This window comes from Pseudopodoces humilis, chromosome 5 (genome assembly GCF_049639895.1).
Source record: "Pseudopodoces humilis isolate 2021_Gansu_Grassland_sample_001 chromosome 5, ASM4963989v1, whole genome shotgun sequence".
Classification (NCBI taxonomy): Eukaryota; Metazoa; Chordata; class Aves; order Passeriformes; family Paridae; genus Pseudopodoces; species Pseudopodoces humilis.
The window spans coordinates 26,870,478-26,885,071 of record NC_142204.1 but is presented as its reverse complement, the minus strand read 5'-3'; the positions used below and the strand labels follow the sequence as shown (position 1 = coordinate 26,885,071).

Here is a 14,594-nt window from a genome sequence, read left to right as displayed (position 1 = left end):
ATAAGGACATGTTCAGAATCAAACAGCAATGGAGAACTGGAGAATTTAATAGGAAAATAATGGAGGCATTAATAGGGTTTGACCTGAAGTATTCCAGTGAGATATGCAGTTGGCCTTCTACAGGTACGCATAAGGGATTGTAGTTTATCAGCAGTACTATTTTTTTGTATTTGTCTATTCATGTATAATATTTTCTTGAGGAAACAAGTTACATTTTTCTTTCAGGTTGTAAAATTTTTCTAGGGGTGTGTCCACATTGCCTGTGCACTAATTCCATTCTTGTTCCAACAAAACCTTAAGGAATTAATTAATGTAAGAAAAAAGTGAAATTTTGTGTGTACAAGTAGTGTGAGAGCTTCTAAATCAATAATGAAGATGTGATAGATAATAAATTTGGTGTTTCAGATTCAAGATTTAGAAGACCGGACCATAAATCTTGGCACTTATTTCCTTTGCTAGACATCTTCTAGTATTTGGAAACTGTAGAGAAAAGCTATTGACAACTTCAAATTCACCGTTTTATTTTGTATCTTGATTCAACTCATAATACTTAACTTGCAAGTAGTAATTCTTAGGTTGGAGTGTCATAACAGCCTACAAAAGCTATGAATCCTCATCTTGAATTTCAGATGTTACCTTCAATGTTGGGGGTAGGAGTAGATCTTGCAGGGCTTTTTTTATAAATTAAGCCACAATGTTATCTGCAAGCTAGACTGAAAAATACTCTTTTCCTTCATTTGCCAAATTCTAGTACTCTGGAGTTGGATTGGACCGCCACAATTTCTGAAAGCAAGAAGTTGTTCTCAATCAATTTAATTAGCTGAAAGAATATTTCAATTTTTTAGTTATTAAAAAGAATGAGTTATTGCTCAGAATATACTGCTTGTCATGTCATACACCTCAGCTGTTTTATTAAGCCAATATAAAATTACTTTCATTTTGGAAGAACTTCTTGTTTAAAAGGAACTTTTTGTTCCTTCCCATTGCTGAAAAGCATAGTATGGTTGAAATATGAAATGCAGACTGCCTTCAGAGATATCAGAGATATGTTTGTTGTTTCTAATGGTGTATTTGTGAAGCTCTTGATTAGAACTGAGGACCAAGTTATAATAGGGTTATAGGTGCTTTTCTGCTTTAGAGGTCTCAAAAAATTATAAATAGGTAGGTACATCCAAATGATTTCTACACAAGTTTTAGAGCCATTGAGATTACATCTATACTGAGAGTGGGAAGCACTGTTTTGAGTTTGACAGGGTGATCTGATAAGTTGTAAATGCTAAATTACTAAGCTTTGGGACATACCATATATATATACATGGGCATATTAAATATATATATATAAAAATTTGTAACTATAAATATATATATTAAACCACTATTCATTCATTGTGGGTTTCTCTTTCCTTAGGCGGGTAAGCACCAGGAATACGAACAGAAACTACTGCAAGAATTATACAAACTAAACCCCAACTTTCTCCAATTATCTACGGGTACAGTTGACAAGAATAAGAACAAAGTGACAGCACTGCAGAGGTAGGATGCATAAGTACTGATGCTGGACTGCCTGGTTATTTTTTCTGGTTATTCCAAAGGAAATTTTTATTCCTATTTGATTCCCCAAATTGCCTACTGTTTTTAGTACCTATTATACGATAAAATCTGATAGGTTTTCTGTGTGGAGAGACATATTGTTCAGGAGCGATATTCTCCAATTTAATGTTCCCTCTGAAGCCACTCCACACTCCTCCCCCTTGCCCTCCCCTGTATCAGGCAGGAGAGGAGAATTGGAGGCACAGAAGGTTAAGATCAAAACAATTTACTGGAGACAGCAGTGAAATAAGAAAACAAACAGCAACAGCAACAGTACAAACGACACTGGGTATAAGAGTCAAATGATTCACAAGTGATTTCTCACCCCACAATGAAGGGTGATCCCCCAGCAGTCCTGACCACTTCTTCTGCTAGGCTATGCTGACCCATTAGAGAGTCCTTCCCCAGTCCCCAGAAAATTACTTAAGGTGGTATAGAATTGATACCTCTTTGTCCTTGCCATGCCCCTTCCTGTCCAGTGCAACAATTAACACTGTCCTGGCTGGAACCAGGACACATGCACCACTTTGTTCCAAAACAGTGTGTGTCTTAGGAATGAAACATGTTTCTACATTTGAATCGGTAGTTTGGAAGGTGGTCTTCTGAAAGAAGACCTTGTATTTTATATTTGCAAAACCAAACATATTTTTTAAAGACCAGATGTCTACTTCTTGGTATGGTGTCATTATAAATGCAGTCTGTATTTTTATTACTGAGAAACCTCATGACCTTAATACGGTTTTTTACATCATAATTTATGGTGCTGTCCATATATTCTTTACTATATTGTAATTGCAGATATCACTTACTATGGCTTGCTAAAATAATGTTCTGTTGAGGTAGTTTGTTCAATAAGTTGTGAAAATGTTTCTATCCATATGAGTATATAGTCACACAAAGATAAATGAAAGTCTGTGGTTACCAGTCCTTAATTATTCATTCAAATGTCATATTTAAGATAAAGAAATAAAAACTGTTTACAATTTCTTCCACTCCTTTTTGTAGGAGTTTGATAAAGGAGATGGGCAGAGCAAAACGTGAAAGTTAGATTGCACTTCATATGTACCTTGGCCTTGTATTCAGGGTTTGTGTTGTGTGCCAGTTCATGCACTATGGAATTTTTCAGACAGTAGTTTGCCAGTGGCAGCATCACTGCACAGCCCTCTAAGCGAGAAAGTGGGTTCTGTATCTAAAATACTGTCAATGTATCTTGAATGAGCAGAATACAATTCTGAGAACTGGTATTCCAGCTGGTATACTGGGACTATTTTCTTGAATTTCTGGAGGCAGTTTCATATGCACTTTGACTGCAAGTGGCCAGGGCTTCCAGAGGGATCTTTTTTTCTTAAGGACAGAGTTGCTTCTTATTTCTCAGGCACTGGTTCAATATTGACTGCAAAGGTAAAGTACAGCAAGCAAAACAGATACACCACTTCTTGAATTTGGTATTGATTATTTTATGTTTGAAATTTGAACTAATTTTAATTTGAAACCTTATTAGATCCTAGCAAACAAATTATACCAGTGCGGGAAGAATGCGCTATCTGAAACTGCACCAAACTTTTAAGCCTTCCAGAAGCAATTAGGAGTTGGAGCTTGGCCAGTCTGTGGTGCTAACATTTAACACTTACGGAAAAAATGGCACGTTACTGTAACGGCAGCAAGTGGTAATTTTTGGAGGTAATTTCTCTTGTCAGCTGAACAGCTTAATCACAGCTTGGACTCTGTTCTTTGTTAATGCCTAGGTACCACCTTTAGGGTTGAAAAGTGCATTTCTTGCAGCTGGGATTTTGACATGTTTCATCAAGACCCATCTCATCAGTACAAAATGTAGCTTTTACACCAGTGAATGCACATTGTTCTTTCACAGTTTCTACCCATCTGGGTTCTTCTAAGATTTTTTTCATAGGATTCATTGATACAATATTCATATTTTTAGCAGTTTGTCACAACTTCTGGCAAGTCTGAAATGCTTCTTGTGTTTCTGGGGTGCAGAATATCTGTTTCATAATGGAATGGAACAGAAGTTGAGTTCTAAGTAGTAGGTGCTTAATTAGAAATACCCAGTAGTAGAAAACAGTTTGTTAAACTCTGGTGTTTTTCTACAATTGTTTTAATTTGAAAGGTCCTACTTGCAGACCTTTTATTCTTGCTGAAGGCAACTCTTAAAATCCCCTAGGGCCAGTTTGTGTACTCATCTCTTAGTATGTTACTTGATAATCATGGTGACTATGTTCTTTTAAAATTGGAGTTATATTCCACATTTAAAATGGATCAAGCTTTTTTTATTTTCTTGATGACGTTTTTCTGAAGAACTGAAAGTTTCTTCAGAAATTGAAAGAAAACTAACTTTTCTTATGCTACAAGAAGAGCCAATTATTAAGCATGTGCTGATCTTTTAGAGAACACCCCTTCAGAGACATGCAGCCTGAACGTAACTGAAACAAAAAAAACCCACCCCACAAACTCAAAACCCCCCACCTGAAAACATAAACTAATTTGTTTCTCTTTCCCTTTCTCCTTGGATGCAAAACTGACTTTTAACTGGCATTTTAAAGTCGGTTTTGCTATAGAGATGGCTTTGCTGTGTAATGAACATAAATTTAGATATTTATAACAAATCTGTTAATGGAATGACAGTTTTGATATATCTGGATTTCAGTTCATTTTTGTACAAGTGAGACTATTAAATGACAGATATGCTGCTGCTGTCTCTTCATTTCCCTGATGTTCTGTATCTAATCAACTCACCAGCTCTAACTTAATCCAAATGTGTGCAAAGCCAAGATGAGATCAGTAAATCAGTCAAGTACCCATCTATGTACATATTGTATAGGTAGTTGAGAAAAGATGGATACAGAATAACAAACCTTAAAATACTGAGATTTGAGTGGAGCTACAAATTTTATCTGAACTGAACTAGGAAACGTTTGTGTTGCTATAAGCAGTTACCGAAATTTCCAGATTGTGACTGTGAAGTTAGAAAATTGACCTAAAGATGCAGAGTAAGTGTTGGACCATGTAATAGGAACATACTAACATAGGGGAACAGCAGGAAGGACATATGTTAAAAAGCTTTATTGGTGAAAGCTGCTTCCTTAGGAAGACAGGTCTTGGACACTAAAACTTCTCTTAATAGAAGCAAATAAAAAGCTACAGGTAACGTAGAAGAACTTCAGAACACAAAAGCAGATCTTCTATAATAAGATTGCAGGGTTAGCAGACAACACTGTATTTGAATCTGTTTGGTTATAGACTGTATTCCATTTTGCTTAAATTTGTACAGAATGTAACTATTTACAACAAAATCTTGGGCTTTGAGTCCTCTCTTGAACTTTTTTCAGTTTTGATGTGCACTCTAAAATTAAATTTAATATTACTTTATAAAAGGGAAGTAATTATGGCTTTAAACTAGAAATGAGGGGAGCAGTAACTTGAACAATGTGTTGGTCTGGCTGATCTCATGGTCTGTTAGTGAAGCTGTGGACTCCTGTGTAGATGTAAAACATAAAACTTCATCTGTTGTGGCCAGGCTTGATAGAACCTGGAGTATAAAACATGCATTAAAAAAAGAATGACTTAGCTCATGACTTAAAGAACTTAAAAATAGTTCTGGGCTATAGAAAGTAATTCTAAATGAGGTATGCAGAGGTCTGGACACTTGAACTATTGATGGCGTTTTTAATTTTTATTTACCTTTTTTTACTCTCCCTCAAATGGGCAAGTTTGGACTTTAGGACTAGCTAAGCAGCTATCTATTCAGGAAAGAAAACAGAATTACCTCTGGTTTTCTCTCTACCCTGCCTATCCCACTAATTATTTTTTTTAAGTCATCACCATTTAAATCTGAAAAATAATATCCAGATAAATCTATTCTTATGGATTGTCTGGCACAAGGATTTATTTCCCCAGTGTTTACAATTTTTAAAACACTTTCTTCATAACTTGAACTCTTCTATTTTTTTTTTTATTTTATTTTACTCTTGCCTTTTTCCAGACCCAACAGTAATAACAAAGATGCCTGGCCATCATTACAGAGTTCAAGTAAATCAGCCAACGGTTTAACAATGGAACACAGGAAAACGCCTCCTATATTAGAAAATGGCACAGACCCAGAACACATGACTCCAGATGGTGCAGACTCAGATTTCGGGTAATTGCGCTGCCTTTTATACTTCAGATAGCTTGCTTTCTCTCTCACTGATTGGTGTGGAGGGAATGATTCTTCAGTCTCTCTGGATGGAGAGCTGGATACAAACCTTGATCAGGTCACAAAAAGCTGGGCTTAGTGTAGCCCATGTTCAAAACACTGATTGGCAGACTCTGCAGGAGTCAAACATGAAGTTTCTAAGTGGCACTACAGTTAATGGCTGAGTGGAACAGAAAAATCAGGGGATCAACAGCTTGTACAGCTGCAAGTCCCAGTCAGAGCTGAGCCCTTCCTTTTTTCTGTACAGAAGCTTCCACAAAACTTACATGCTATTTGCTGTACATCAGGAGGCTTGTCACTTGGAAAAGCCTCAGTAGAGGGAAGTTAAATGTTAGGGCTAAAATACCTGTCATTTCCTTCCAGTACTGTGTTCTAGAAGCATGGCACAGAGGAAAGGGTTCCCCAATTACTTCTGAGAGGGACAACAGGGCAGCAGATTCAACTGAGGCTTCTTTGTGTAGAGGAAGTAATTCATCTGCTTACAATAATCGCTTATTGCCAGACAACATTTTTTTCTTTTTTGGTGCCCTTCTTTAATAGAACTGGTGTCCTCTTCCACCTTATGCATCACTTACAGTCTTAGTCTGTAGTCTGGTTTGTTCTTTACAGACCACTTTAGGTAATAAACGTTAGGCTCATTCAGAGGTTGGATGGGAAAAAAGCTGCTGATTAGGCAGCCAATCTTCATTTTAAATCAATATTGAACCAATGCATTAAAATGGAGAGTGTTGTTGAAAGTGGTACCTTCTTGTTAGGCTAAATAGCAGTCCAATTGGGGAGCAATCAGAGAGCCTGTGAATTGCAAATCAGTAGTGATGTGCAGTTCTTTTTTTTTAAAAGAATGTATTTAATGTAAATAAAATTATTGTAGTCAATAGATAATGAGCCTTAGTCATTCTTGAGGGCTGGAACTCTGTCTTTCAAATAAAGACTCCTTAGGCAGGTTCAAGTATAATAAATGTTTTCATCATTTAGATTGTCAATAAAAGTTGTCTTGCTCATACCTTTTTAAACTGCAGTATTGTGACTGTTAGCCCTGTAGGAAAAGAATTTAACTGGAATATCAGCTCTTCAATCAGAACTGATTGTGTAATGAAGTCTACAGCAAACTTCTGTGCTATAGGTATTTAGAAATTACTAACCAAAAGCAGTATGTTTCAAATGGAAGAGATTTATTCACACTGTTGGATCACTAAGTAGTTGTAAATCTTCACTGGAATAATACAGTGATTTTTCTTTTATAGTCATAAATATTTCAGCTTAATTTATCTGTTTGAGATACTGAATCAGTGCTCTTTTTTCACAAAAAAATTGTATTGATGATTACTCTTACACAGTTTCTTTTAGAGTGGAGAAGTAATTTTGCTGGGTTTCAGTTAGTCATTTTGGGGTGAGGAAAAATTGCAAGTGGAGCAAATCTTATGAACGGATCTTATTTTATGGCTATATGCAGTAATTAAATTTTGCAGCAGCAGGGGCTGTTCAAAACCAAGGTGTATCTAGAATCTGAAGTCTGCACCCAGTTAAAAGAAAATTGTCACATACATCTTTCAACATCATGATTATAATTTGCCTTGTATCATATTGTGGCCTCTTTGTGGAACTGAAGTTCATGTTCTTACTTCTGATGCTTGTTTGTAAAATCTGTGTACTGGCCTGTGCAGCCTAATGCTTCTGCATCTTTTCTTATTGGTAGATGAAAATGAGAGTACCTTGAAGTTGCAAAGCAAAGATTTTAGTGTGAGCTTCAATAATGCCATTTCATTAGTTCTGTGTTTAGCATGATTGAGGCAACTCACAAATGCCCATAAGATTCTTGAAACCTGAGATGGGCCATTTCAGCCAAGTCACAATAATTTACAGAGAATGGCTTTCTGAGGTGTTTTTTTGCAGTATTTTATTCTCATTTTTGGCAGATTTTTATGCTGTGTTTTTTCCCCCCTTCTGTCATCTCAAACGTCATTTTTTTTAACTTGGGACTAATATTTGCCAGTTAAAATCTTAAAGGCTGGTGGGAAGCTTAACTTGCCACCAAGACTAAAATGTTAATTTAATGTTTTATCTCTCCCAGATTTATTTAGGATTTGTACAGAAACTGAAAAGTTTGGAAAATAAATCTTTTGAAGTTTCTTTACAGTAGTAAAATAGATGGAACTGACTGTTACAGAATGCTGTCATAGTATAGGGTTCTGGGGTTTTGTATGGCATAGAGTTGTTATGAACATGTTCAAAACTTTTGTTCCTTTAGGTGGTCAGCAAACAGAACAGAGAATGGTGAAAAGTATTACAGAATATGACAAATGATTGGAATGCTTATGATTAAAATAGCAGTCTCATAAAAAATAAGTGTACTTTTTTCCTTCTTAATTCCTACTTCTTAATTTTTGTCTTTATTTTAAGGCTTTTCTTCCACTACAAAAGCAAATGTTGATTTTTCATGTTAAGTACTTGGGTCTCTTACTGTCTTTTTCCCTCCCACTTTTGCAGCCCTATCGATAAACCTTCAGATTCCCTCAGTATAGGAAATGGTGACAGCTCTCAGCAGGTAAGGCACAAAGATAAGTGCTCTGAAAGTAGCAAGTGAATTTGAGGATTTAGTGCAACTTTCAGCTGGAGAAGCAAGCATTTTCTGAAGTGTATCATAATTGGGCATTGGGATGGGCTGTCCGGGAGGTAGTGAAGTCTCCATATCTGGAGGTGTTTAAGAAAAGACTGGATGTGGCACTTAGTGCCAAGGTCTGTCTGACAAGGTTGTGTTTAGTCATAGGTCATGATTTCAAAGGTTTTTTTCTACTCTAGTTGATTCTGTGATGATTTTAAACAAAATTTAGAAATGCTATTGCTAAGTTGATTTTTTGTTTGACCTTGTGCTGATCTATATATTAACAAACCTAATTGTGGCCAGAAGTTTTGAGGAAACTTTTCATCTGAGTTAATGAAGAATATTTAATACATCAACTCATGTCCTAATTTTTCTCTTTCTCTCTTGCTTGTAGATAACAAACAGTGACACACCTTCACCACCACCTGGTTTAACAAAACCCAATCCAGTTATACCCATCAGTTCATCTAATCATAGTGCACGGTCTCCTTTTGAAGGGGCTGTAACAGAATCACAGTCACTCTTCTCTGACAACTTCCGACACCCCAACCCCATCCCTAGTGGGCTTCCTCCATTCCCCAGCTCTCCACAGACTTCAAGTGACTGGCCCACAGCACCAGAACCACAGAGCCTCTTCACATCAGGTACATCCACAGCTTACATGGCTGCTGGGTATTGCTTGCTTTTGTAGTTGATAAAAACTTGTACAGAGTAGTACAGCGCTTAAAACTCTGTAGAACCTAAAACTCTAGGATTTGTTCCATGCTGTGTTTTTCCCCCTTACAAATACTTAAAATTTGTTACTTAACTGCAGATGAATTGCACTGACCAAAGGGTTGTTTCTTAAAGAAACTTTGCAGAGCTTTCAAACTGCATGGCAAAATTATCAGAGTGCTTATTTTAGTTTTTCCTAGAAATATGCATAGGATGTGACATATATACTTTAATATTTAGTGTTAAAGGTTTTTATTGAGAGTGGGGAAAGTACATGGTATTAGTATATATTGGTGTGATAATTTTTAATGCTAATATCAGAAGCTGTTCTGTAGAATTCAGAATTTTCTTAGTATCCTGAGTGGTTACCTGAAAGCATCTAATCTGAGATGAGATTCTATAAACTCAGACAAGTTATGTTTAATTTCATCATCTGAAAGATACCTGTATTTTTCAGTTACTCCCCTATGAAATACGTTGTCATATGCATGAATCATAGTTTTAGTTGTAATTATATAGTCTTGGGAATAGTTAACAGTATTTAAGAGCTCACAAATTTTAAGTCTGAGGAAATTGTTAGAAAACTAAATGAAAAAATACCAGTAAAAAAATGAATGTAAATAATATGTTAAGATAAAGTTGGTTTACTTAGTGATTATTCATCTTCTGATGTTGATCTTTCTCCTGAATATCATAATTCTGTTTGTAAACAGAATTATAAAAAATTGTAAAAATTATAAAGAATTGTAAAAATATTTATTGCCAAGGAAATTCCTTTCTGCTAAGGCACTTGATGCACCAATTTTGTGAGGATTAAGTAGCAGTGAGAGAATTTCCAGGCACTAGAGATCATAGTTAACATAAAGTATATTGTTGCTGTTTAAATAAGAATGCAAAAGACAAGTTCTTCTTGGCCTAGCAACTCTTTATCTATCGTCATGGATTTTAGAGTGAAAATAGAAGCATAGATTTCTTGTCTGAGAGGATACTGAACCTTCTTAAGAAGCAGACCAGGTCCCTACCAGCAGAGGGAGTTGATGTTGCAAGTGATGCTAGCCTGAACTTAGCAGCTTTCTTGACCACAATTTTGAAGAAAAATAATGTGAAGATAGACCAGTATTCACTGAACTTAAATAACAAACTTAACAAAATAATGAAAAGAAGTAGTAACTGAAAATGAAGACGAATTCTGATAACTTTTTTTGCAACACTGCCTTAAAATATTTAACAGTATCTTGTCATGCAGTTCCCTTTTTTTATCATTGTATCTCCTCAAGAATTCAGCTTGTTTCTCTTCATAATGGTAAACCGTAGGGGATTTTTTGTGGGTTTTGTTTCTTTCTTGATTTTGGTTTTGTTTTTTGAACTAGTGCTCTGAGGCTCTCTCTTTTGAGAGGGAGCATCCTGCTTATCTTTTTTGCACAGCATTAATAGTGAAAGCAAAATATTGAACTGAGTAACAACCTTACTTAAACTCTGCTTGTTCACACTTCCATGAAGTAATATGGGGTTAAGAAGGTTCTAGGCAAGTGGGACTACTCCTGAAAATACTTTCTGGATAAGGCTTTTCTATAGTTCAGGAACAGAGCAACTGTGCAGTAAAAATGTTATTTGCCACTTCTAGCACTTCATCTTTAGTAGTAGTCTATGACAGTTTGATCTGAAAACGGCATTCTAAGCTGATGAATAAGGTGTCTTTGGGGAACGTATAAAGTAGTATTATATGAAAGATAAAAGACCACAGGGTGAAATTTTTAAATGGGAAAATGATTTCTAATTCTTGTTCTAAATCCTGTTCCTTTCTTCTTCCAACAGAAACTATACCAGTATCCTCCTCCACAGACTGGCAAGCAGCTTTTGGGTTTGGTTCCTCCAAACAGCAAGAGGACGACTTAGGGTTTGATCCCTTTGACATCACCCGCAAAGCCTTAGCAGACCTGATTGAGAAGGAACTGTCAGTCCAAGACCAACCTTCCCTTTCGCCCACATCTCTTCAGAACCCTACCCCACACACTACAACTGCCAAAGGGCCAGGTTCTGGATTCCTGCATCCTGCTGCACCCACAAATGCCAACTCTCTCAGTAGCACCTTTCCAGTCATGCCACAGAGGTTTCCACAGTTTCAACAGCATCGAGCAGTTTACAACTCCTTCAGTTTTCCAGGCCAAGCAGCTCGCTATCCTTGGATGGCCTTCCCACGCAATAGCATCATGCACTTGAACCACACAGCAAATCCCACCTCAAATAGTAATTTCTTGGACTTGAATCTCCCACCACAGCACAGCACAGGTCTGGGAGGGATCCCTATATCAGGTAGGTGAATAGGGACGGAAGTGAATATGACTTAATTCATGCTCTCAGCTTCTCTGAGTCAGAACAGGAAAAGGAAATAGCCAGCAACAAGCAATAGACTGTTATTTCTTGACTGTCATACTAGGTTATGAATAGAGGGAGGAATATTGTTTTAAATAGGTCCTTTGTATTAAAAAAATAAAAAGTATCTGGATATTTAGCCTTGTAAATATTGAGCTTTATAAGGAAGGTGGAGTATTATGTGCCCGCTTAATTTTGTGCCAAAGCAGATTGGTATTTTGGTTCTTCAGTCTTGCCAGACTGGCTTTACTTAAGAATAGGCCCTGGAAGTGCATTGTGACTTTCATGTTGGCATGCAGGTGTTGACCACCGTTCTTAAAGTCATGGAAAAAATTGTAATGATGGTAATTTGTGCCACGTGTCTTGGCTGGGTTGCTCCCTCTTGCGCATAACCGAATGGCTACACGATAAAACATTCAGTGCTGTTCATTTCTGTACTTCAGATGGCCTTAATATTATGCTAATCTTCACTGAATGGATGCTTGCAATGTGTGTAAGAGGATTCATCCTGATTCTGAGAATTGTGATGGTGGAGAAAAAGAAGTGTGCAGTCAGGCCAGTTCAGGCTGCCTTGAGAGGATTAACAGGCTCTTGCATCAAACATTACAACTAGGGAGCTAATTGTAATAATAATTGTCTTGATTAAAAATTCACTTCTGGGGTTTGAAGTCCTTCCATACTTCCAGTTTAGCTCGTTCCAAACAAATTCTCTTCTTGTAACAGGGGAAAATATTGTATTACATGGATAATGAACTGCAGGTGGAAAGTCACTGTTAGCTCTTTGTAGCCTTAAGGTGGAGAAAACTGCTCCTTGACATGTTGCCAGCATTATTTTCTTTTCATGGGTTTTAGATGGACTAGCTTTACTACAAGTGATGTAGGAAAAGTTAGTGGTTTTTTTCATGCTCTAGTACAAGAACTAATTTTGGCTGTTACTTTGCTCTACTTTGTCCTCTTTGAAGGCTTGTTGCAGCTATTGTACTGCTGTAAGGTCTTTAGGCTGATTCAAGTATAAACATGGTCCATACTACAAATGTTAGTTCAAAACTCTTTATATTGGCAGTTGAAAAGTTTTAAGCCTAAAATGACTGATCCTGGTTGCACAAATTGTTTCTAGCATGAAGTAACAAAAGTACAGCATCCACAGTTGCATTGTTGCTCCCTTTCCCCTCAACTATCTAGAACTTTCAGAAAAACAACAGGACATCACTTTTCAACTCTACCACTCAATTGTAAAACTTCTACTTGGAGGGGTCAGTAATAAGGCTATCTTATGGCCTGGGGGGCCAGGAAAATCCTTTAGTGTTGAAAAAGATCTGTTCATAATACAGGCTGATTCTAGGTTTACAAAAGTACTGCATTATTTTTAGTTAGCGTGTTGGAAGTGGAACTTTTTGTATTTGTAGAAGACTTGTAGATCTTTCAACTTCTGATGAGCAGGTTGTGTGGTACTGGTTGATGCAGAGCCCAGGCCATATAGTTCCCCATATGTTTTAAGGTAACAGAATTGATATTTATGTCCTTTTTTTGTATGCAACTGCTACAACAAATTACTCTAAAAATATTTTTGGCAAATACCATGTTAAAACCAAAATAAACATCTGCTGTAGTAACCGTGGAAAGTTCCTTTGCATTGGTTTTAATCTCTTGTAATAGAAAACATTGTTAGTTGACTGGCTGACAATTAGATAGCAGTTGCTGCAGTGCAAACACTTCTCAGCTGATGTACATCAGCTTTGATATGTCTTGAAAAAAGAGTAATTTGTACAAGGACAGATTGCTTCTTTTTCTTTTCCCGCTGCCAGAAATCAGCTGAAGTCTCAGTTCTGGTTTAGTTTGCTGGGTTATGGGTTTGTATTATTTATATTTATTTTAGTATTCTAACTGCTTCTGAAGTACAAATAATTTGAATGTCAGGAGATGACCTCATAGCTCTTTTCTTGTGTGCTGACTTAATAGTTTCCAATTTATTGATTATTCTTTTTTTTTTTAATCTGCATCTACAGTACAGATCTCGCAGTTAATCCCTTTTATATTCTGTTTGAAAAACTATTTCTTGTTCTTTATTTGCTTTTAATCTATCGGAAGCAAGTATTTAATTACAGAATTTCCTAGTTTCATCATGTAATTTACAGATACATCTGTCTGGTGGGGTTGGGGAAAGAAAGTGGTGTCCAAGTATAGGGAACTCACGTGTTTAAGACTATTAAAATAGCTTATAAATAGCCTAGCTGACCTTCTAGAAAGGCAGTGCATATCATAACAGCTCTTTAGCAGTACGGAAGTTAGCTGTAGTACACCTGAAGCTCCTTTTTCTTGGCTCTTGTTAGTCTATATTCAGGTGTTTTAGTAAATGTTACCAACTTGGCTGGTTCAGATGTAACAGGAAAAGAAACCAGTGCAGATGAAACTTAACTTTCTGTCTTGTAGCAGAGACCCTCTACTGTGGTAAAAGCTGCATGTTTCTTAAGGTCTTTGATCACAGTTTTTTACAGGATTATGAATTCCTTAAGTAGCTAATACTGGACCAGTTACTGTGTTCACCAGTTTGTTACTGGTTTGTTTCACCAGTTTGTTACTGGTGAAAAACAAAAGCAATATGAGAACAGGCACATTAGTCTGTGTCTGCCTGCTCTATTTAATCAACCGTTTTGAAGCTTTTTATTTATGTCAAAACAAGCAGATCTGATAACTTGTATAAATTCACATGTTAGTATAGTATTTTCTAGGCTTTCTAAATTCACTAGGTGTATTTGTGGTATTGGTGTATTTGAAGCTCGTATTAAGAAAATTGTATCTTTCAAACTGCTGCTGTTTCTGCTTTAGGCGTTATTATTCACATGAATTTGAAATGCTCGTGTGTGACATGTTAAATGTGATTTGCTGGAACTGCCTTTTGTTTATTTGAGAATCAGAGCTGTGCTGTAAACTCACAGCTTCAGGCAAGGCTGTTCTGTGATGTGTACTCAATTTAAATGGAGGAACACAGGCACTACCTACATTTATTTATTTTTAATTAAGTTCTCACTTAAAAATAATTTCTATGTGAAATTTGGTTGCTTATTTCTCAGAGGAAGTATTATTTATTAACTAATTGTACAGTTT

The 14,594-nt window shown here is 36.4% G+C and overlaps 1 protein-coding gene across 5 annotated transcripts in view; it reads left to right on the top strand.

Annotated features, from left to right (window-relative positions):
* Positions 1–14,594, top strand: part of CNOT4 (CCR4-NOT transcription complex subunit 4) — a 76,789-nt gene that overhangs the window by 48,072 nt on the left and 14,123 nt on the right. For 3 of the 5 annotated variants that reach the window (XM_088055581.1, XM_005519465.3, XM_014249067.2), the window contains exons 7-11: positions 1,409–1,533; positions 5,588–5,743; positions 8,288–8,345; positions 8,797–9,046; positions 10,932–11,429. In XM_088055581.1, coding sequence (XP_087911707.1) covers positions 1,409–1,533; positions 5,588–5,743; positions 8,288–8,345; positions 8,797–9,046; positions 10,932–11,429 — 1,087 coding nt within the window. The remainder of the gene's footprint in view (positions 1–1,408; positions 1,534–5,587; positions 5,744–8,287; positions 8,346–8,796; positions 9,047–10,931; positions 11,430–14,594) is intronic. The other 2 variants (XM_014249066.2, XM_014249064.2) reach the window with 1 other exon arrangement.